Source organism: Rhea americana, unplaced genomic scaffold (assembly GCF_003343005.1).
Source record: "Rhea americana isolate MKP2758 unplaced genomic scaffold, rheAme1 scaffold_164, whole genome shotgun sequence".
NCBI classification, from domain to species: Eukaryota; Metazoa; Chordata; class Aves; order Rheiformes; family Rheidae; genus Rhea; species Rhea americana.
The window spans coordinates 372,898-398,863 of NW_028185750.1; the positions used below are offsets into that span (position 1 = coordinate 372,898).

The following is a 25,966-nucleotide window of genomic DNA, read 5'->3' on the forward strand; positions in this document are numbered from 1 at the left end:
CTCGAACATATTCCTCCTAAAAACAAAACCACAAGGTTTCAGAAATGCAGTTAGTTCATAAATGTGAACAATTATGGGGAAAAACTATCAACTGTTAGAAGAGAAGAACAGCATTTGAACTGAATCTTTAAAATACTACAAGAAAATAATCTGTGATGAAAACCATCTAATGTTAATTTATTTAAGTGCGCAAAGAAAGCAAAGCGTAATTGATTGACAATATGTTTTTGTGCTTGATGCATATGACTCCTTTGTATGATGGTCCCCAAACCCACATTGACTAGAAAGGCTGTTCTCTAAGGGTGAAAATATCTTAATACGCAGCTAATATGTATGCAAAAGGAGAATAAACTGTTGACAACTTCCGTAAAGCAATACGAAGAAGCAGCTTTAGTCATAAGGGAGGACATGAGAACCCCACTCTTTTAGCTCAGAAACAAACAAACAAAAATCTCTGTCAGTAACAGAGAATGGAAAAGAATTTCTTTAAATTTGCACTTCTTTAGGGACTTCTAGTCTCCGGTATACATATTAATACACAAACATGTAAGACAACATAATATGCAATGCCACCTCCTCCATATAATACATGTCGATGTAAATGCTATTATTATTATAGCAGAACTCACTGAAGTTTGATTCGTCATCATGTTATGCCAGCCGATACTTCGGCGCAGAAACCTCATCAGAAAGTAGACATGAAAACTCTACAGACTAACTGAGCGTGCGGTGGGGCTGCTATTCCCATGAGAAAAGCACAGCTAGAGGAGAAATCACTTCAGGAAAGGRATCCATCCTTCCCCCCGCGAGGGGCAAAGGCACTGGAAAAATGTTTCTCTCCTTTCTGTTCTAGTCATGTAACAGTCTCTGGGGAAACCTAAGTGGTCAATGATTAATTCTATTTATGCACATGTACATATGTTTGCTATGATTATTTATTACACATATGGGATTCTAACTTGATAACTTACGCCACTGGACTCTTAATGATGCAAAAGCATCCATGCACGGGAACAACTGGAACCCGGGCCCTGCCAGACCAAAGACTCCGTAGCGGCTGTCCCAACGGCTCTTGGGAAAGAGCCAACACATCAAGCCTGAAACAGCTCGAGATGCTTCTCCTTACAGGTGGGAAAGAGCATAGTAAAGCACTTCCCTTTTTAAATGAAGAATGCCTCATTTTTCTTTCACCATTTATTCACTCTTTGTCAGAAAGAGGCTCAGATTTTACCACATGAGAAGGCGAGAGAGAGAGAGAGAGAGAGAACACATTAGCATAAATGCAAAAACACTGCGCTACCTTCCAATTACTTTTGACAGAGCTCCTTGATCAGTTGCAGCAAATGAAACCCTTTCCCCGTATCTTACGGTTTAAGATCCTGCAGCACTGCAGCATCTCACTTCCTGCAGTTTTTACTCTTTTATTCAAATACCAAAAAAAAAAAAAAAAAGTGAGATATTGTGTGCTGTAAGCATTTATTGCAGGATATGTAGTCTGTCTGAATCCCCCATTTTTTTCCTAAAACATTCATACAAAGAAAGTGGCATCCAGTGTGGGGGAACAAAACCCCAGATTTTTCCTTTCACCACTTCCCCCCGCAGGTTTATTGCTCTTTGCTCAAGCCACGATGAAGGAACAGAAGGGAATTTGCTCTGCATTACGGCAGCCCCGGCGCACACACCCCAAAGCAGAGCTCTGTGGCAAGAGTAATTATTTAGTGTTTGGCCACATGACTCCTCCCATCTCCCCTTATACCAGCTACACACTTCTGACATGGAAACCATGCAAAATTTCTGGACTCTTTTGTGAGGGGAAAAAAATGCCATCTAATTAGACCACATGTGCGGAGAAGCATCTGGCTCCGAGCACAGCAGCTTCCGCAGCTCCGCGAGTTGTCGTGGAGACAGCCACATGACCAGCTTCGAGCTGAAACTCTGGGGCAGGAATCCAGATGCACTTCTAACGTATTCTGACAGAGAACAGATGGGCAGCTATTTGCTGGGCCAAAAATGCCAGCTCTGCTCCCCACCAGACCCACATGCCCTCAATGATGATTTTTTCTCTTGTAAAAGTCATTCTCTCTGCCCTGGAGCCTCAGGTTTTCTCACCTAGGAAACAGAACAAAACCTGCCAAGATTTCAATCAGATGACTGTGCAGGATGCAATCTCATTTATGTAAGAGTAATAAAAAGCATAAGCAATTGACAAAACATTATTCAAATATTTGCCTTTTGATGCTTTGTTTTGGCACTTAATACAAACTGCATTCATGGAAAAGCACGTAAGAATTTCTGTGATTCACACAGTGCATGGCTGGTGAGGCCTGATGCTGTGCCAGGTATTCATACAAGGAAACAAAACTTGGTCCACACATTCACAAGCGGAGCTAATTATGATGATTAAGGTGACCTAACACCTCTAAGTAAAGGTCCTGTTTTCAATTTCTTGGTATTCTTTCAACTCTATGAATTGAATTAATGCTTTTATTCCAAATTCCTTTTCTACAACTTCTGATACTTACTCTTTTAATATTTTAGTACAAATTTCCTCAGCATTCTGCTATCCTTTAGGGTAAACAAGGCTGACTAACATGTAACAACCTTACAACTTTGGCTGAGAAGCTCTATCACCGTACAGGCTCTGGGCAAAGGCCCTGAACATGCTTTGCAGGAGGCACCTGACCTGCTAAACAGTTCAGAAGATGAACTGCCCGGGGTGGGGGGACAAACTCACTAAGAACCACAGTTTGTCATTACAGGCATCTCCAGACCCTGTAGGCAGTGAGCGTTTTATAGCCCAAGTTTTTTCCCATGACAGCTTCACCTGACTCCTGCAATGATGAGCTAGAATTTGAGAAAGCCAAGAGAATAAGCACGAAGCAGCAGTAAAAGAAAACACTCGCCGCCTGCCCACTTCATCCTTAAGGGCATCGGATACGACTCTGCAGAACTGGACTACATTCTTCTCTCTGCCACGGAGTACCTACATGATGGATGCTACACGTGTTCACAGCAGACATTTTCAAGCTGAAAATTCAGGACCATTGACTACTATGAAAAATGTTACTAAATAATCAACCAACTATTTGCACTGAAAAATGTAACTTGGAACTGTTTCTGTTAAAGGTTAGAATCAGTATGGGCTTACGCTGGCTTTTGAGCTATTTTTTAAAAATTATTTTGACTCATTTTGTGTTGTTAAACAAAATAATTATACACTTACAAAAATGTTGTTGCTATATATAAAAAACCTCACACATAACATGTGTATTCAGTGTAAAATCTTTGGGTGCTTAGATTTTACTCTATATAAATACATCCAAACTTACAAACAATTACTAAGATGTTAAAGAGTTAATACTTTGTAGCATGGTCACTGTAAATAAACACAATTTCAGCTAAGCAACAACACTGTCAGAGCCACAAGGCTTTGCAGGTGTGGGCAATAATTAAAGGTTTCTGCACATCTACCTGGGTGAGGTATTCTTGCCTCCTATTCCGAGGAGGAAGCCCTCTCTGTGGAGAGCAGAAGAGCTCATTAATGAGGCTAATTAGGTGTAAAGGGGGTAGAGTCTGGCATCAGCTGCAGCTTATAGTAGCTAATCATTAAGCTCTGTAATCTCTACCCCAGAACAGCAGATGATCATGTTCCTAGGTGACTGATGTTGCTAAGAAAATTTCCAACACCTGAGTACCCAACCAAATACTTTTTGGTGAGGCTAAAAACTCACTTAACCCAGCACACGCCAGACCATGCACTAGGCATCATTTCTTCAATCATATCAATTTTTAAACAAAAAATATGAAGGAGATCTGAACTTGACCTGAAATCTATGTCTTTCATTTCAGAATTAAAAGAAACAATACCATCAATAAAGATACCATAAAGAAAGCCAGTAAACAATGCTTGGTGGAGCGACACGCAAGAGAAATACAAATAAGAGCAATAATGCTTGAAAAAGAGTGATCACAAATATCTCCTAAAGCTTTGTGAATTCTCCCTGTAATTTCTTTGCATAAAGCAGTGAAGATAGTTACAACACCATAGGGAGGAAAGCCTTGTTAATAAATATGTAAAATACAGATTTCATTGTACTCATCTAATTCAGAACGAGAAAAAGGACATAATCTCCATAGAGAGAGAATACATGAAGTCAGAGCTCAGTCTGAAACTTGTTCTGTAAAATGAGTTGCAAGTATGACAAACTATTTCACAGCCTCATCAAGACTTCTTGAATTGACCAGGCAGAACAGACTGCTGGTAATCTACTTCTGTCCTTTTCTCTCTAATCGAGTCAGCTTCCAAAAATCCAAAATTTTTAGACACAATTCCAACTAAAAAGCAGTAGAGTATTATTATACTGCAATTACGTTACTTCCTGATGATATGGCTTGTAATAATTCTTTTTAGGCTTTTCCATGAAGTTGCTGGTATGGACTTTATTATTTCCACTTCTGTGTGTTATACACAAAATTACATTAATTTACATTGATTTATAAATGAAATGAAATTGCTTATGTTTGAGCCTCCTGTTATTTGAAATTGCTGTGGCCGGGTGTCTACACCTACTCTCTCCATAAAGCTGATAATGACTTCAAAGTATCAACAAAAAAGATTTTGCCAAGTTGTTATTGTTTCCAGTTCTGGTATTTTGTTCTTTTAAATTTAAGTAAAAATTTGTTTAGAATCTTTCAGTCTATAGCAGATATAGGATGAATATTGTTGCCAATATAATCTCTGCTACAGTATTTACATTAGAACACTATACTATCACATTGTAGCACATAATTGCAATCAAAAGTCCATGATGCTTCCTAGTGCATCTTACTCAGTATTCAGTAACAGAAAACCTGCAAATAGGAAGAAAATCATAAGGAATCCTCCTTAACGAGAATCTTAAAACATATATAACAGAAATACAGTATATGATGCTAAACATCATAACAATACCTGTCATAAGCACTACATTGTGTGCCAAAGACCTATATTACATGTTGCCATATCTATTGTATTTATTAAATATGCCTGATGTAACTTACCTTTGTAAGGTCCCTGAATTACTCACAATCAAGTATTAAAGCAAAGTCCCTTGGGCATATCAGTTATAACTCTTGAGTTATCATTAAAAGCTGTACATTTTAAAAAGTGTGTATTCACATTATTCAAGAAACTAAGCTCTATAGGTCATCTGATTGCAAACGTGATTAAATCAGCATATTTGGCCAGCTTTATTGCCACTGGAGTACAAAAAACAACTGCATTTCCTCAATTTCTGTTCACTATCTGAAATGTTTAAGGATTAAAAAGAAATACGCCGTGCAAAAGCAGAAAGACTAGCAAACACCACTGAGGTCATGAAGGCTAGAGAGTATTTAATACGAACTCCATTTCCCCCATGTCACCTGTGGACTTTGAACTGCACAGATTAAATAATGTGAGCTGCTCACAGGTGATGATGGCTCTCTTTATATTCAATTATATGAAAGCACAGATCAATACAACTAACACTGGTAATTTGTGACTCCTCTTACCATCTACAGAAAAAATCTCCAATAACAACTTTCATAAGAATATAGAAGTCAACTGAATCGGCTGATAAAAATGCCTTGTAGCCAACATCAAATTATTTTTAATAATCTGGTACACATATTAAAGACAAAAATACACTGAGTAATACAGGTTTTTACAGAGGCCTTGAGATAAGCCCCTTTCCTCAGTAATAAATACACTGCAATTTTAGCTTTTTATACTGACACATGCACAAAAATAGTTTTCAGATAGTATATAAGGTTCCTAATATCCAAAGTGCACCACAGTTTCTTAAACAAAAACGTCATGCCTTCTGAAGCAAAACTGTTACCAAAAAACCTCAAAGCCTGAAGTAGAGATGGGATGAGAGAACCTTGTTTACTCAGTGATGAAACAATTCTTTGCTTTTTTTTTTCTTTTTTTTTACTTTTCTTTATGACAAGTAATATAATTCTCTAGCAACACCGTTTTTAGTGGTTGAAAATCAAATATGGCATAAAAAAGCAAACAAAAATGACATGAGAATAGTAGAAAATAATATTTTTAGAACACGCGGCCCATAATGAATCAGAAGAAAAGTCAATCTATCCTGCTGTTCCATCTCCAGTGCACTCCTAGTAGATGCTTAGGAAGGAACAGGAAAGTAGAAAGCCTGAGTATTACCTCTGCCCTTGCTATTTTTACCATACTGAGATTTTCAGCTCATAGAATTTACCAAGGCTGCTGTTGCTTGTGGATTAAGTAAACCCCAACAGAGCGCTCTTCCACATATCTGCCCAATCTCCCCTGGAGCTAGGGTGAACTTCCCAGTGACATCTGACAAGGCGCTCCACAAATTTACTACCTGCCGCACAAAGAGTAGTTCCCTTCCATTTGCTCCGAACCATTGCTGTCTGATTCTTTGAACAGGATGAGACAATGAAAAATCTGTTCCTATTCACCTTGTTCTTATTGCCTGTGACCCTTTTTTCTTTTTTTTTTTCCTGTAAATAATGCTAGAGAATTGTCTGACATTCACACCATCTCCAGTATTCAAATAGTAAGGAAAGGATAGGTTAAGTAAGTAAGATGGGCTAAGTACGTACCAGTGTCCAAATTAAAAACAGAAAAGGGGAAAATACAACTATAATGCATTTTAGTTAGCAGTAACTGAAACTTTGCTTCTTCCATGTCTAACTCACCATCATAGTTATATATGTCTCAAGGTTTGTCTGTATACCCAAGAAAAACATTACGGAGGAGTGATTCCAGGATTTGGCACTATGTCTGCATTGTTTTAACGTTCTTGACAAGTGCTCCATTGTTTCTTAGCCATGTACACACTTCATTTTAGTAATTAGCTGTCAGAGAGCCCAACTGCAGCTTAGTATTGTCTGCTCAAATCATATTAATGAAATGCAATCCACTGAAATGTCCTGAATGCATAGCTGTAATTGCGTTAAATAGAGAGGCTGGGGACATCAGCAAACTTCAGCTTCTGAACAGGGCATTACAATCAAGCACATTAATCCATTATTTCTTAGGGATTTGACAGCCAATTAATATTACAGGGCTTCCTATACAACAATAAGGACTGATGTTCCTTCATTACTTTTTTTTTTTTTTTTTTTTTTTTTTTTTAAGCATAAAAGGTGACATTCAGCTCTGGGATATCACAGTAAAAGCTGGGCACAGCATTTGTGAATACATCAACTTTAAAGGTGGAAAAGCAAGAACTGTAAGTTGCAGCATTGCCAAAGTAGTTTTTAAAGATTCAGCATCTGTATATAAAACCTACATGTAGGATACCTCAGTGTATGCATATGTGCAGCACAAGTAAAACCAAATAAAAACCCGAGATCCTAATCAAGTGTGTCAGTTTTCAAACTTCTCACATAACCATTAGAAGGCAGTGTCCCCGACAATGCACTCGATTTCTTCTGGTTGCAAACTGACACTTCCTAGCTAAGGCATTTTATCTTTTTCTCCATGTTAGGTTTCAAGTTCTCCCCTTCCGAAGAACAGAATCTGGACAAGACTGAAAAGAAGAAACAAACAAACAAAAAAACATATAGGAGAAATATCCTGTGGGTATAATAGTCTTTGGAGAACTTTCATGTCAGTCATGACTGCAAAATTGCTATTAAAATTTAATTAAAATTGAGCACAATAAGCTATGACAGGATAATGGACGGGAGACATAGCTTTAGGGCAGAGTTATGACGTCTAGAACTCCGGCTAGATGTGATGCTTTATTTTTGGTTATGCTTGGCAACTATTTGCAAGATTTCTGAAACATTTCTTAATTATAATGAAGAGGACTACGTTTGAGTTTAGAGTTAATATCTAGAAATTATCTCAAGGCCTGCAAATATGTTAAATAAGGGATTTTTAGGACTTCAATAGGATCTACTCTTTAATTTTCACTCATGTCACTACATAAAATAATAATCTTTTTCATCTGAAAAGCCCCTGCAAATCCCCCAAACTATTAAATGTTCAGCAAACTACCTGTAAATAAAGCTTACTTATCTCCCCACACAGATAGAAATTCTTTGAATATCATTTATCTCCATAGTTGAGGGTAACAATCAAATCCTGCGTCACACCAAATATCTGAAGCAAAAGCAGTTAAAGGCTGCGGGCAGAACTTTGACTTAGGGAAATCAATATTCCTTTTTAGAGATTGTTTCTTCTCTCATGCTGGAAATTCATTTTAAGAAAGCTAGAATGCAAAGGCGAAAGCATGATTAAATGACATTTGGTAAGAGTATACATAGTCCATAACATTATGCTTAAAACCCACAAATAATGAGATGCAACATATGTATGTTTTTTTAATTTTGAATAAAAAGTCCTCCTTATTAACTGGAAAGTCATTGTTCCAATACAGAAAGTATGTATAATTTAACAGCTACTTCTAGGTGGAAATATTTAAGTATCTGTTATGACCGAAAATGATTTACCTTAAGCATCAACTTCCTTACTTGGACTTGGCTTCTGTTACACCCAACTAAAAATCCTGCTACTTTCTGAATAATACTGGTCCCTGGCTTTTAACTATAGTCATTACACTGACACAGTATAGACAAGATAACCAAAATAGCAATACCTCTATCATTCAGTAGAGAATATAATTTGTCTTATATGAATTTACTGCAAGAGACAGAGCAGCCATTTAGCATTTTTAAAATTTTGGCAAGGACCTAAACTAAATGACGGCATTCCCACTCTAACTGCCTTCAAGCGTGGAGCATAAAATGCTTGTATACGTAAAGATGAAGTATCTTTAGATAAGCTGTTCTGTATCCTTCCTGTATTTTTGGTGAAGAATGTATAATGTATTATTAGCTGACAAATGCAGAATGAACTTTACCCATACAAGTACAGACAGATCTTGAAGGAAGGTAAACTAATAACATCCATAATCCTTACAAATTACTTTCATTTTTGCCATTAATCCTCTCTAAGGAAAACGTTCTAGAAATATAGATTTTAACTACTGCATTGAGAGTGTCACTAACAATATTTTTCTATCTTTGATTCTCATTGAACTAAGTAATTGACTAAGTAACATACACAGAATCACTTACAGCTTTTAAACTGCATCAGAGCAAAAATATATCACCTTTCCTTCTACAGTACTTTCAAGAATCCAGTAAAAGTTATTAAATATGAGTAAAAATGCTAAACAGAATGCTTGGGGACAGCAAAATCAATAATAGGTTTTATACATTTGAATGAAGAGCAGATATATATATATATATATAAAATGTATGTATAAAATAGGCATATGGTTACTCACAGAAGATTTACAAAAGCTCATATTATATAAATCATAGAACACTAAATACTGATTCAAAAATTATACCAATAGAGAGCTACACTTGGATACAAAAGTAACCTTTAAGGAGTTAAAATGTCCTCAACTACAAGTCAAGTTGAAACTTATTTAATTAGGTTCAGTACTTGAAAAAATGAAATAAATTATTTCATTAACTAAACCAAACTCCCTTAAAGGCAACAATATGTTGCCTCTCTGTCAGGACAGAGCGCAATGAAATCTTTATTTTAATTGGGGTTAGCTGAGGGGCCATTTGGCTTCAGATACTTTGTTTATCGGCCCTAAGCTTTACAGCTTAGCCAATACTTGAAATATTTTATTATAGAATGATTTCATAAAGAAAAAAAAAAATTCCCCAAATGCCTATCTTCCAAGTAGTTTTACACGGAGATCATTTTAAATTTGCATTTTGAAAATTGAAAGTACAAGCGAAAAGTATTCCAAAAGAAAAAATTGGCTTCCTTTTGCATTATGATGATACAGGTCTCCTCCATAAATCCCCTATTCTAAAAGGTTTCTGCCTCATGCCCTTCCCTAAGCAACCCAGCAAAGATGCAGCAGTAGATCAACAGATCCCTCTATGGTGAAGCAACCAAGCACACCTCGTTTCTGAACTGTGTCACAATTTCTCTTGCTGCGGACACAGTTTCAGAACCCTTCACGTGGCGTGGGTTTCCATCTCCTAACCAAGCAGGGCTGCAGGAAGCAAGGAAGACTCCCTGCAAGACAGAACAAAAACTATGTTTTCCATAAAACTCATTCAAGGGCACATTTTAATTTCCCATTTTTTTCTAAATAGCTGTGAACTTTAATATGAAGACCTTGGGATCTGAAAAGCTTGAAGTTGATCATGCTTACTCAAATTCATTTTTAAAATAAAGGTAAAATGAATTCTTATTCAGTAGATATGACACCATTTTCCTATATTAAGCTAATTTACAAATATCACGCATCTTCAGTAACATTCTGGGAAAGCCTAGTTACTGCAAGAATGCAGAGTGAACAGGAACACTACAAAAACAGCCCCAGTTCATTCAAACTGCAGCTAAAAGTAATGAAATAATGCAGAATAACCTTCTGCTTTATCATGAGGATCAAGCTTGGACTAGATTTTTGATTTATTTCTTATAAAACCTCCAAGTGTTAGTAGTGTTCCTAAAAATAAAATAAAAGAGCAAGAAAACTCCAATCCGAATTTCCATAGGAGCTGAAATTGGGTAGTACAATATTTTCGTACTCTTTTCGCCTGAGCTAAATGTCATTGAAATGTATCTGTCATTGAGAGATTGACTTTCCTACAAAATTACAAAAATTATTTCATATAATTCCTAGTTGTCTTCTGGAGGATATTGGTGTTAGGTTGTTGATAGCTATGTATATATTATGTACCATGGTACAACAAATAAAAATTTATGTAAGAAAGAAAATACTGTTGGCTTAATTTAAGTCCAGTTTAAGAAATGTTTTGATTTTTAAAAGAGATGTACTGCTTTTACTTTTGTTTACATAAATAAAACCATCACTGCTGAACCTAACAGAATACAGCTTAATTCAAGCAACTCACTGAGTTCTGTTCTTCATGTTTATGCTACCCTGAAGAAAATACAATTTCAAATTAAATGTATTATTCATATTTTTTTTAATTTAATGTTGACAGCCATATATTTTTCTTTAGACAGCTTTTTGCGTATCTTGTCTGAACAGTTTCCTCATGAGAGCTATTATAAAGTGAACTGGTTTTGCTTCTCGGTAGGTATTTCGATTTGATAGTAATCAGTTTTCTCTACAGTCTTCAAACAATTTGTGTCCTGATCATCTAACAAATAAGTAAAAGACTTAAACTGACATCAGTACGCATTCTTTTCTCTAACAATGCAAACTAATTGTGTATCTCTAATTGAGAAACATGTTTATTCAAAAAAATCTAGTGACTATACCAACTATTGGGTTCAAAGCAAAGACACCACATGTGTCTAAATAAATATCAAGGGAGCGTCGGAGGTAAATGAGGAGAGACCAGGTGAAGAGTGTGTGATGTGTTAATTGTATTCAAAAAAAAAAAAAAAAAAAAAAAAAAAAACCAAACAGAGACAAGACAGAGAAGCCGAACTTCCAATTATCATAACGGTATCTACTTCGCAACACATTCAAACTTGAAAGAGACATTTGAAACCATAGGAATTCTGAGCAGAATACCTCCAGCTGTGTTCTGCATAAATCTTGCACACTGTACATACACAGTTTATTTAAATACCAAGTAAAGTTATGACTTACAAAATGCATATTTCAGTCACAATAGAATATCTGTCATTTCCAAAAGCTACTCATCATCAAATGAAAGGAAAACAATGAATTAAATTAGAAAAGGAGAAGATAAGAAAGAACCTTTTCATCTGATGTTTTACTAGACTGAAGTAGTTTGTTTTTTTTAAAGAACAACAAATTTATCAGCCCTCTGCAGAGTTTATACCTTTACAGCCTCCAAAATGGAAGGATGAAGGACAAGGTGATCTTCAACACTAAATTAATTTCTGCCTATATGTCACTTTGGTTGTGAAACAGAATTTATCTTCCACTAATGCCGTCCGTCCACACTAAAATCAATATATTCAGGAAAAAGTTACCCAGTCCACGGATGGACACGCACAAGCCACGCCAGAGAAGGGGCTGAAGTTCCCTTCCACGGTTTTCCCCTCCCAGCAGCCTCGTGCACAGCGAGGAGCACAAGGTGAACACCCCGGCAGGCAGCACCCCTTGCGCCTCCCCAGCGCTGCAGAATCCAGGCAGCCACGCGCACGCTAGGGAGGCTACGTTCACGGGCAACTGTGCTGCGCCRCAGGGCGGCATCAAAATATCTCAGCGCAATTCTGAAGAAAAGTCCCACTGCACCGCGTGAGGGTTGCTCTCCCACGCTTTCCGTCGGGGAAGCCAGTCAAACTGAGCTGTCAGCTGTGGCATGCATATAAACGTCTCATCCTCTCTTTAAGCCTGTAACATGCTAGGCTTTCACTGAATGAGCTCTATCACCTACTTATGCAACCATTGCAAATAAGTTTTACTGCCTTTCACTTTAATCAAACATCCACTTTTGCATTGTAAGTTTACATTGCAACTCATACAAAATCCATAAAGTGAATGCCTCCCACTCACAGGGTGAAGGACCAGACTGACATGTCCTCCTTTTATGAAGGTGTGTCAGTTTTATACACTTATACTCAATTTAATATTCTAATCATTACCATCACTTCAACAAGTTTACTTGCTATTAACATCCACTTTACGAAGTTGAGCACCAAAATCTCCTATCATCTTCTTTCAAGAGCAGGTAGTACCTTTTGTTCAACTCTGCTGCTGCTCACATCAGTGAGGAGGCAGATTTTCATTCTTTCTCTACCTGCCAGAATGGTCTTTTGCTGTTTTTACTAATACGAAACACAACTTATTCCCAGCTCATTTAAAAAATACACAATCACTGAGTGTCTTACACAGAAGCAGAATTTGACAGTCATGTTATTTTATGCTTGGTGTTTATTTACATGCTTCATTGTTCTAGTCTATGTCCCCTGCGCTTTATTAGACCGGGAAATACCTTCAACTTTTCCTGCATGGCGGCATTTGCACACTGCTACATAGCTTACTGGGGCCGTGCACTCTCAATTATAAGCAAAGAATCAGGAGAAAGCATGGAAAAAACACAGGCTGAAAGTAAGTCAAACACACAAATGAAGGCTTGAAGCAAACTGAGGAGAAAAAAAAACAAATGCGTAAAATAGAAAGCACAAAAAAGGCAGAAAATCAGGTGAGAAAGGCACAGTGGAATAATTTATCAGTTGGATGTACAAATCCTTCTACTGTAAAGCTAAAGTTTCATGGTACTGCTCCTCACTGTACAGCCTTTACTGGTAATAGGAAGATTTACAGGCTTTTGAACAAAGCTACTTTTATTTCTCTAGCACTAACTCAGAAGGCACACGGTGACCCTATTCCATCTGATTGCTGAACATATCATTTCTACGGAGGCTGAAAAGTTACTCATACAATGAAACATAAGATGCTTCTCTTCAGCATGCTCACAGGCTTCGACAAACCCCATTCGGTGAATCACACAGAAAGGAACTTAATGTGATCCTTAACGTACTGCTGGCATGCACAGCAAGATGCACAGCACAATCCATTACCTGGGTGAAAGTCCATTACTTGGACTGAAATAAAGACACTCGCATGCCATGTATGCCTTTACTTTAACACGTACGATAGACAGGAAAGGTCTACTGCGTCTTCCAGGGCAGAAATGCTACTTACGTAAGGAAACAACATGTGCTTTGCTCAGTCCTAACATTAAACAAGATTTTCCTGTGTACAGTACCATATTCAGCACAGAATCATGTTAACTTTCTCAAACGGTACTTTGTTATTATCATTTCTTCAGAATCTTAAACTCCACTTGCCATTGTTTTTTTCCTCTCCAAACAGCATATGAAATTACAGAACACAGTATCTTATCACGTAACTGTATGGAAACTACAAAAAATATTATTTATTGCATAATTGATGGTTACAAGAGATTAAAGAGAATGCCTTTCAGTTTCATTATGTATGTAAATCTCAAGATACTTAGATGTAGAAAGTTGAATGCATTTTGAAAAAGAACAGTAAATGCTTGCTAGAAAAAGAGCCATTTTAAGAGTTAAGAACAGCAAAAGCAAAGGCTGAAACCTTGTATATAGCAATAGCAATGCCCACAAACAGAACACAGCAACAGGTTTGAATTGAAAACTAAAGCTTAGTAGAAAAAATAGTATTTCCTAAATAGTTAAAAAAGCTTTTTTCAATCAGGACTTTGAGTCTTCTAGAACATTTTCAATAAATGGTACGACTTAACAAGAATTACATATGCAAACGGTAGTCTTTGAAATGCTGTAGATCACCACAAGATCTTCGCAATAGGAAAAAAAAGTCATGGGTCTTTGTTCCAGAATAAACAGGTATTTGATTCATCTCATTCGTTTTCAATACAAACATTAGGTTTTACACTCTTTCATAGGCCAGTCCTACTTGCTAGTAAAGTCATCAGGATGAGATTACCATCATTTACACATCACTAAACTGTCTATACAGGCATATATTTGAGAGTTAACATAGCAATTAAACAGGATAAAATAGCAAAGGTGAGTAGAAGAGAGCTCCCATTAAATATACATCAACAGTAAGAGGTGCACAGAAAAAAAAAGGTAAGCAAAAACCTGCTCTATTCTATACGCTTCTGCTCACTGCTTTCCCTGCATCTTTTAAATATAGAGTTTTTATGCTTCTAATATAATTTATGCTTCTCTGCCTTCTTTGTTTTTCCTATATATGGACAAATACCCTTAAAAGACTCTGGCCTATCCAAAAAGTGTGGTGAAAGGGAAGGATCTACCCTGTATAAATACCTTAAAATTTCCTTATGGAAAAACAAAGCCACACAAAAGTTGCCCATGTAATGAAGAAACTGCAATGTGGCAATTACCAGGAATTTGAAAGAACTATTTACTCCTCAACTGAATAGTTTGAAAAAAAGGAAAATTTCACCATGGCAACAATCATATTTCACTGTAGATAAAGCATCATAAGCTACAAAGTCTTTTCAAAAAGAATTACCAATATGTAACACACACTTCTTTATGTGCCCGTACACATACTCCACAAAATCTCCCTTTCGACTCATCTAGCATTTGATACTTTACTCTGTACCACACATCATCTATTTTTCTTTTCTCACTTCTGTCCTACTCAGATCTCATGGTTCTGGAATTGTTAAATGCTAAGCGTTAGTCTGGGCAAGGGATTGCTATAAAACAATTAATACAGAAGGCTTATGTCATGCCATCATACTGCAGTTCTAATGCCTTCCTGAGATACATAGCCATCTGTGTCACCGGTATCCTGGTGTTACTTATGAATCACTAAAGTAAGGATCCTAAGTGGTATCAAAACAAAATGGAAGAGTAAATTGTCCTCTTAAAGCACCTGAAAACTTCCGACTACTGTAGGAGACCTAGCTACCTAAGGGCTAATCACTACTTAGTACTTAAATAGGAATACTGATTGTGTAAAGAGAGAGGCCAGAACTATGAAATTCACTTAAAAAAANAAAAAAAAAAAAAAAAAAAAAAAAATTCTGCAGACTCCGTAAGTGATCTGGATATACCACTACAGTTTCTTTACTCCTGATGCAAAGGTGATGTATGTGCCTTAAATCTCTAAGTTTACAAAAATAAGTCTAAGCTCTCACCTATATATAGCCCAGTATATACATATAGCCCAGAATGCAATTTAAAACATGACTTACTTTATCTTCCTTGGCCACGAATTTGAACAGAAGTAAAGAACAAGAGCTTTCCTATAAAGTGCATGCAGCTCTTGGCCAGCAAATATACCATGCCAGAGCAACATTAATACTTTCATTATAGTTACAGTAGCCGGGTAGTAAGGACCCATTCACAGCTCACACAAGGAACAACTCTACTAAGGCTAATGAGATGTTAAACACAGTAACCTGGGATAGTAGGAAATTACAACTGTGCACGTGGATTTCTTCGGTAGAAATAAAACAATAGTTCAGTGGCCACACCAGTGTGCTAGTATCAAAACTAGCTGAAGCTGTTAAAGACAGATTTTCTAGCAAGAGGTTACACTTTCAGGAGATTAAAATGTTAAAATTTAATAGACAATTGTCATGCTGTGCCCTGTTCAGAGCGCAGTTGGACACCTTTTAACTGCTAGATAGTGCCTTATTTCCTAAACAATTTTGAGGAACTTTTAGTTTTCCTTTAGCAGTTAGATTGTGTATGAAGGTTAAAATTCAGAATCAATTTAATCAGAAGCAGTAACGTTTCTAGAGTGCAGTTGTGCAGTATCTCAGCAGGGAAGCATGACTGAGAGCACAGAAAGACCATATATATCAAGATATGGTCAATACGGCAACCCAAATTTGGAGGGAGAGCTTCGTAACGGATGGGAGCAAGATTCACACCTGCTAACAATGTACAAGGAAGCAACGTATCTTAAACACATTTCATTGAAAGATCCTTTTACCAATACGGTGTTGGAAAAAAACTGGACGGCATCGTCCTGCTGCCTGAGGACAGCCGGAGCGCTGCAGGCAGAGCCTGCCTGGCGGTGGCACCACGCAGGCTGCGTCCCCTGCGGACGCCGAGTGACTCGGCTCGCTGCCCGCTCGCCTCCGTGCCACGTGCAGGAGTCAACACCAGCGTCTCCAGAAGGAACAGGTAACTGCATGACTGCAGCATGGATAAACGCATCTGTGCTATCCATATTAGACTGGATAACAGAAACTGTCAAGAGAGAAGGAAGGAATAAAATGATTCACCAGGGAGGTCTTTACATTCCTGCACCAAGGCAGGGATGTTTTTCATTTGGGGGGGGGAATGTTGGCAATACAATGTAAGAGACACCTCTGTTCTATTATAAACCCCTTATGGAAGTACAAAGTCCTACGCTTCCTACAGATGTCCTTATACTGCTCAGGAGTTACGACAAAACCACAAATTCAAAAGACTATTAGATTATTTTCCTAAATTGAATTCAGTATTACTGTTAATGAAAGAAAGTTAACTTTTTATTTCCTCCCACTGATTATGATTTTTTCCTATAGCTGCTCACATTTAATCGTATTAAAAAAGAAAATTTGTATCAAAGTTACAGTTACAAAAAAGGGGAGTATGTTGTCGCCTCTATTTATAATCCACATATAAATTAGTAGGTCTTGACAGGACAACTGAAGCAACAACATCAATGACAAATGCTCTCTCCAGAAAGAAGAGATCACTCAGAGATGGATCATATTTAGGGAGTACAGTAATTAAAGATAGAAAACAATCAAAGATTTTGGATTTTGAAGTTTAAAGTAACAATACTGTAAAAGGGAATGCATCACAGAAGGTTTCTTGGCAACCATTCCGAAACGTACAGTTGATGGAAACCAAGTATGGAATATTTTGTTGAAATTTAGTTACATCCTTGCTCCTAACTAGAATATAGTAATAAATGTTTGTGGAAGTGTCTTCCCTTTTCCCCTCAGCATTTTTATATACATAAACACTTATATATACACATACACACAACATATATGTCCATACATATATGTAGTATATATGAACATACATATATACATTCACATATATACATACACAGTGAAATTTAGCTAAAGTAATTTTAAAATTGGATTGTATAATACATATATGAGTTTCAGTAGCTGTAGATTAAAACATTTTTGTAACACTGTAAGCGTACTCTTGTGTACTTCATAAATTATCAATCAACTTCATGAAGGAAAGAGCATAAAAAGTGTGGAAGTAGAAAAGTTCATCATTGACTATGTCCTCTTAAGGTTTTATGTTTACTGTTAAGTGAATGTATCTAATGTACTGATTTTCATCTACAGTTTTAGTTCTATCTGAAATATGTAGGCTATATAGATTTTTTTTTTTTTAACAATATAGTAATGGTATATAGTATAACAGCTCATTAAAAGTATCAACCACCATCAGAATCATCAAAAACTGGTAATTATTTATAAAAGTTATACTTCATTAGCATCTTAAAGCTTCAGTAAGCTCCCAACTACTATTCCATATATTTTATATGTAATTAAAACACAACAATGGATGCTTAAAACTACTGTAACATTTTATCAGTTTGAGAACAGGGAGGTAGCCCGTTTCATTCCTGTGAAAGACATCATAAAACACAACAACGCTATTTCAGGGAACCTGCAAACAGTGAAAATTACTGGTCATGCCTTCCTTGCGCTGAAAGCAAATTTTCAATTAAAAAAAAACACTCAATAATGTTATTAATCAATAAGACGTTAACAATAAAACCAGATTTTCTACATTTCCTCCATGTTGACATCACTTTCATAAAGCCCACATAAAAGATTAGATTTTACTTTTCAACACTGCCACAGCTCCCTTCACTCTCTTCCTCTCTACTATTTGCACAGCTCTTTCCTTTAGAAAGAGTACAAAGCTTGATACTTATACAAGTAACCAGCAACATCCCGTTAGCTGGACAAAGCTCACAGCACTGCTGCTGCTTCGTTGCAGTTCATCCGGAGACACAGCGAAGGGCCTCCCCAGCAGAGCAAAGCAATGAAGGACTTTGTTGGGCAGACTTGCGGAAAACAATACAAGCTAACTAATAAAGGAGCATAGTTCTCACTATAGGTAATGCAACTGTGTTAGTCATTTTACATCCTCAACAACATTGCCATAAATCAGAGACATTTGTTGCCACAGACAGGCACACACTGAACCTACTGGCAGCTGCTGCAACATAGAAATACAGAATGAACTATGGATACGACGAATATCTAGCACATTTACAGCCATCCAAGATCTGAATTATATGGATTTTATAAATGATAAAAAATGGTTGCAATTAGGTAATAAGGCAATAGGCACAAGAAAAATTTTTACAAGAAGTGCAGAGTTCATCACCCTGGAAACTAGATTACTAAATCCATAATCATCTAGACCAGCCCTTTAGAAACAAACCAGGTCACCAGGATACAAACCTGAATGAACACTAGAATCTCACACACAGATGTTTCTCAGATAGCCTATCAAAATGAAAAGTCCACTTTATTTCACAGTGTGTTACACACACTTATCACCTTGCTATACTATGTATATACTAAGAGTTGTGAAACAGACACTGAATTTTCAGTACAAGCGTATAATGTACAATTATCAACTCAAGGTGGCAAAGTTAAAAAGAAAACTACCTGCAGGAACATTTAAAGTTAAATACCAACATCTATTCCGGATGTGAGTGTTAAAATCAGTTCCCCTTATTTAGCCATGTACAAGTAGCAGCACTACAAAAGAAATGTAAGTACGGAAAGTATAAGACGTGGAAGTGGGAACACCTGTTCAGACGATACAGATTTTTAACATTAAGTGCAAGCAAACAAACTTTTGAAGCGTATTGCCTAGAAAATGTCATATTTAGCATAAACAATTCCAGCTGCAAAGTTCAATGAAGACTGACCACATATCCAGGAAAGAAACAACACAGCAAGGCATTTGAGATGACTGTACATCAAACTGGGAGCTTTCTGTCAAACTCTTGAACCCAAGTAAGTCGAACAAGTACGCGTGCGGCTTAGGCTACCTGTACCAGCATCACCGATGTAAGACCCTCTAGGTAGTGCTGCATAATACCCTACATACCATGGCTTTCACCAGATCTGTCCAGCAAGCTTAGCTTTATCACAGGCGTTAGGAGGTTTGTTTCTTAACAAAGATTGTCTGTGAAAGAAAACCAATGAAAGGTTGCCTCTAGCCACTAGGTGTCAGGATAAGAAAGTGCATGAACAACATCTTTGCTGGAGAATGAGTCTCGTTCTTTTCCCCAGTTACCATCATACGCGTTACTCTTAAGTGCTACAAACCATTTACACGCACACATAATAATTATATAGATCTTTCTATTGAAGATGACCCGATTTTGTTAATTAAATATTTAGAATAAATATTCTCTTAGGAAACAGTAAACATTTTAGAAACTTCTTAAAAAAGACATTCAAGTGAACCGAAAGTTCACATTGATGGCATTGTCAGAATTCAAGTAACATTCAAAAAACTAATAACCTGCCTCAATACAGCTAAGTAAACACACTGCCTCTTTCGTGCTTTAATGTACTTAATRGTAACACACATTTCTGGAGAATGCAATTATAACATATGTGATGGAAATTCTTCTACACTTAAAATCTGGCTTAAAGTAGCTACAGAAACACATACACACAGTAGGGAAAATAACTGCATCCATTATTTTATAACATAAATTCTTATGATTGGAGTTGCAGTTTGTTTTATCTGGATATGTTTCTTAATGCAAAAGTTTGAGTTACTGACATCCTCAGAAAGTTTATGGCAACAGTAACTCATTCATAGTCCAGGTACTGATTTGTATATGCAATACATAACCTAATAATCTTTTTACAACTGTTAAATCTGCACTTTAATATTCCTCCACTCTTCCTCCACTATTCAATGTGAAACTCTCATAATTCTTTATTTCTTTTGAGACTACAACTGTGTGTCACGACCACTTTGAACACCTGTTAGTATATAACCCAAAAATGCAGTAAGCTGACCTAATCAGCTAACAAAATGTGAGAGCAGAGAAGTACTGCATCCCAAGTACAGCATGCCAGAGAAAGATAGTGCTTTAAACTACAATATGCCTTATTATTTATAAAAATTATGATGCTGTTATTAAACTTCAAACATATTTTCTGCTGTGAACTTACCAAGTATATTCTGTAATTGCTTTGCCTGTTACAAGCCATTGTTCAGTATTTTGCTATATCTTTTTAAGATCAGAAGTTCCAAGGATTTTGAACATTAAAGTGTTTGCATTCCCAACATTAGAAAGAGCCTGCTAGCAATGACAACAACTACCAGCATATTCTAGAAATGAAAGGAAGTAGTTGTGTGACCTGTCCAATACTTACAGGGCGTCAGTAGCAGAAGCAGACACCAAATGCAGGTCATCTGACTCGGGCATGTTCAGCACATGAGAAGCCCGTCATATTTTGCAAACCATCTTTACATAAAACTTGGTAAGAAATATAAAATTAGTAATTAATTTTTAATTTATAAAAGGATTTGTGAAAGAAAGCTTTGAAATTTCCTGATCTTGACAATTGGATTTTATGATACATTTGTACAATTATGTTTAGAGGTTTTATTTAATGGAATAATAAAGAAGTGCTATTTAATGGAATAATAAGCAAATCAAAAATTCCTTTACTTCCTCAGGTTTGCCGTCTTGGTGGCGATTGGGGTGGGGATTATAATTTTTAGGTGTGTGCTACTGTCAACTAATTTCAAATTTTAATCTTTAACATTGAGCCTTCAGAATACCAGACAGTATTTCCAGAAAAGCAATTTAAATTTTTATTTTTCTTCATAAAACCCTTAACTAGTTAATCTCTTCTACACATCCAGGCAAAGCATACACCAATATTCCCAGAGTTGCCTGGCAACTACAGGGAGGAGTGTCAGAGAAAAGAAGGCCTGAATGAACGAAGGGAAGTCAGCGTCTCCCGTACGTGGATAGAGGAGGCTTACACCAGGCAGCTGTGCTGGTTTCAGGTTTTTATTTATGTGGATGATAATTTATACACCTCCCGTTAGTTTACATTAGATTTGAAAGCACAACACCACGGCACCCAGTCACACACACTAAAATCAACACAATTTATTTTTACAAACAGCCCAATAATCTTCCACATATTCCCCCAATAAGAAGGGGAAAGATTCAGGCTGAATTTAAAAGTCACTTTTGAACACTGAATACGGCTCATAGGAATGATATTTATTTGATGAGGATGACTGGATTGTTCAAAATTCAGACCAAGCTATTTTTCTCTTCTGGCTTTAAAAGCCCACAAAAACGGCAAGTAAACAAAATACAGCAATGAAGACATTTTAGTTATGGAAACACGCTCAACCACAAGAAACACTATACTTTTAGTCCAGCTTCTGGTCTTTTCCTTTAACATCACGATTAGAATTACATTTATTACTTGTCTGCATGCCAGATCTCTTTGTTAATCTCCACAGAGCTGCCAAATGCAAAATGCAACACCTCTTCCCCACCAGTGAGCCCTCCTTCTCGCTCCACTCTTTTAGCTTTCCCACTTACACTCAGTACTCAGCTTAGCTTCTCCCAGTAGTATTCAAGTTCTCCATAGCTACCACCAATTTTCCAATCTCCCTACAAATGCTTGCAAATGAGATGGAAGTATGTCTTCCCCTCTACAGAGATCTTCTTGTGAAAAGACCACTGGTCTAACAACACTAGTTCAAACGAGCTCCTGAACACACCACGCAGATTTATCGCTGTATTTGACTTGCACATGTTAGTTTTCCCTGTGTTAGAAATGCAAGAAGAAATATGTGGAACATTTTGGAAATATTCCATGGATTAGTGCTCTATGATTAGTGCTCTTCATCTCTTACATGTTTCTGGGCTATTTCTCATCAGTATACTTGTCCCTTACAGTCTATCAGCTACATGCACACATTTCAAAGGGAGCCTCCTATGTATGTTGCTGGGAAAAATGACAGTGTCACAAAACACACCAAGATATGTGAATTTTGCTGGCTGGATTTGTACTGAAGTTCATGAAGCACAAACTTCTATCCTTTGCAGGACCAGGTGCCTCCTAGCAGCTATAAATCCCAGCACCAGAAAAGTATGGAAAAATCATTGTCCAATTCAGATTGCACTTATGTTTCTGGGTCAAAGCTAATCTCTATTTAGCAAAGGTTGAGATTGGATTTCCCAAACAGAACATTTACCATAAACAGTTACAACTCCAGATACTCTTCATATTTCTGTAAAAACAGAAATACTAATTGTATTGTGCCCTTAAATTCAATGTTTCCATAGATGTGCATGTTTCACAGTTAGGCATATATTGTTAAGCATACACTGTGCTTTTTTTTTTTTTTTTTTTTTTTTTTTAAAAAAGGCACTTTATCACTCTAGGGACTTCTTTTTAAAATAATATAATGAAGATCCTCTTTTTGCAGTGAAAAAGAGAACAGTAATTCTGGACTAGATTACTGCTTTCAGTACTGGTCAGCCAGACAGCCATAATACTGACTTTTAAAAGTGGATTATACCACACTTTCTCTTCCTGTTAGTTTTTTTTTTTTTTTTTTCCTCTCCCACACCACAACTGCTGATTTACACCTTATGTCTACTATTTTCCTACTTACAGGTTCAATTTTCAGTGCATTTCTGTAGCTCCCAAAGAAAGACGCTTGTGCTTTTAGGAATGCTCTTGCAACGCCATCTCCAGTGGTTGTAGAGACTTTCTTCAACCTGTTCTTCAGTGCAGAAACCTGGAAAAACACAAGAGGTCTGGATCAATCATATATCACAGACAAAGCTTAATGTATTGGGACCCAGCTAAAAGAAAAAAGCTCTCAGCACTGCAGCAGTCATGATAAAAAGAGACATTGTGAATTCAGAGCTGGATTTATCAGTTTCAAAAGCATTAATTTTCAAGCTGTTTTGTTCTTCTAAGATATGACTGGATTCTACTCAGAAACCAATAGGAAGATAAAAGCTTCATTTTAACCTTCCCTCATATTTAAAATGGACTGTTAACATTCTGTTAGGTCCTATTTTAAAGGCAGTCTATGAACTTTTACGTCATTCTTGATTAGAATCAATGAATGAATTTGAGTTAAATTTAATAACGAAAGCAAGTGTGTGAAAATCCTTACAGTTACAGTATCTGTGATTTCTACTCAGTGCCTGGTGCTAAACATCAGACTAATACAGATCTTCCTGTTTTTTAAATTGAATGAAACTAAAATTAAATTTAATACTGAATAACAACCCTCATACTTGTAAGAATTCTACAAATAGCTTATATGTGTTTCAAAGAATAAGCAGAGAAACCCTTCTGCATAATCAGGCCATTGATCACCACCAAGGCTAAGCTATTCACAGAACAAATCTTGTAGGTCTATAGAGTTTGCTAACTGCAAATATAAGGACCTTTTAAGGATGTATTCCTTTGTATTATAGAGGCTTCATGCAAAATTACAAAGTGAAAGTTCTATTTGTGCAAAAAAGGAAACCTACAAATGTTTAATAGTCTCAGAATAACAACAACATTCTGTCCCTTGAAATGAACTGATGAAGTTCTTCCCCCTCTACACACTTCTCAAAAGATCTAAACCACCTGTGCATCGGATTATTCTTTATTTGACCTTCACTGCCCCTTCTCTTCCATAGCAGAGGTGTTTAATTACCTTAAGATCCACAAAGTTGTGCTTCAGGTGAACATACTCTAGCAGTCTCACTGCTGTTTACGCAGAGATACCTACAGATTGTAAGTGAGCAGGTATCAACGATAAGCTCTTTTATAAAGACAATTTTAAACTACCAGGATTCTGGTTACCTGAATATTCTTTGTTTTCTATGTAAACCAAGGGCTGAAGTTCTAGAGGATTAGTCATTACTACTCTCTGCACTTCCAAATTTCTCTTACAGACAAAAAGGTTGTGACTTAGCTTGATGTCTCTCTTTTTTAGCGCTCAGAGCTTAGTAACTGCAGAAGGAAGGCTGGTTATTTGTATCACAGAATCATAGAATCAGTAAGGTCGGAAGGGACCTCTGGACACCATCTAGTCCAACCTCCCCGCTCAGCAGGGTCACCTAGAGCATGGTAGACAGGGTTGCATCCAGGTGGGCCTTGAGTATCTCCAGAGAAGGAGACTCCCCCACCTCTCTGGGCAACCTGTTCCAGTGCTCCGTCACTCTCATTGTTGGTGACGGCATTTTTTTGTCCCAAACAAAAGCAGAGAAAGGACACTTAAAAAAAACCTTTCAAAGATTAATATTAAGCTGTGCCTGTGCTACAATGGTTAGAAGTTACATTAAATCATTAGAAGTAGTTGTGTCAGTAGCAATTGGTTGGTGCTGGAGACAGAACCAAGCTACATTTTTGAAACAGATCTCACAGAATACAAAGCAACATAAAACCAACAATCTGGGTGTTAAATTCATGCTTGAAATCATTCTAGTGCTTTTAGAGGATGCGATCGTGCCATGTGTAAAGCCTGACAGAGGGATGGGATACCTTATGCAGAAGACAGGAAGAAGCCAAAATTTCAGAAGGAAAGCAGAAAGCCAGGAAAGCCCTTGAGTTGCCGAAGAATATAAATGACTCCAAAAGGATCCATATGAAGATAGGAATTTAACAGAAATAATTTTATCAATAAATAGCAAATTGTCCTCTTTTATTAAATGCAAATGCTACTCTGAAAAACTCTAGTGTGTCAGCTCTATACACTTCATGCTATGTTAGAGACACTGTAGGAATGTTATTTACAGCATAAATAGATTCTACTGTAGTCAACATAATTAAGCACGTTTTCTGAGAGAGTGCATAATACATCATGAGCCATATATGTTCAAATTTTCAAATTAATTTTTAGGGCCCATGCCCCCAGCAACTTGTAACAAAAAAGTTATTCTGGCCTTATCCATATCTCAAATTCTACAAAACTATATATATATATATATATTTTTTTTTTTTTCCATCTCAGAGTTCTGCTGGCAGTCTGCCCTGGTAGCAAATTACAACGTGGTCTCACTGAACAACTATTGTTGAGTACTTCAGTTTTACCTCACCCGTAAGCACTCACTTTCTCCTTCACTAGTCTTAAATCGGGGAAGGCAAGAAAAGAACTCTTCACCTTGCAATACATGTTTCAGTATACAATCTATACTGTGCACTGCATTTTCTTCCTCTAAACTTGACACTATACTTGCACTTCTGTTACCAAAAGAGTTCCAAAGAGATTTTTTTTACTTTAAATTTTTGGCAGCTTCTGTTGTAAGACATTTTATACTAGTTATTTAGTATAAAATAACTAAATGAGAGCATTATTTATAAATCTGAATGCTGTGGCTTGTGTCAATGTTCCACACACTAAACAGCCATAGACACATACTAACGTAATACACAGGAACAGCTTTAGTGGAAGGTCTGCCATGCCCGTAACTAA

The 25,966-nt window shown here is 36.8% G+C and overlaps 1 protein-coding gene across 6 annotated transcripts in view; it reads right to left on the reverse strand.

Moving 5' to 3' along the window:
- Window positions 1–25,966, reverse strand: part of DENND1A (DENN domain containing 1A) — a 221,461-nt gene that overhangs the window by 57,096 nt on the left and 138,399 nt on the right. For all 6 annotated transcript variants that reach the window (XM_085300458.1, XM_085300456.1, XM_085300460.1 and 3 more), the window contains one exon: window positions 23,159–23,284. In XM_085300458.1, coding sequence (XP_085156584.1) covers window positions 23,159–23,284 — 126 coding nt within the window. The remainder of the gene's footprint in view (window positions 1–23,158; window positions 23,285–25,966) is intronic.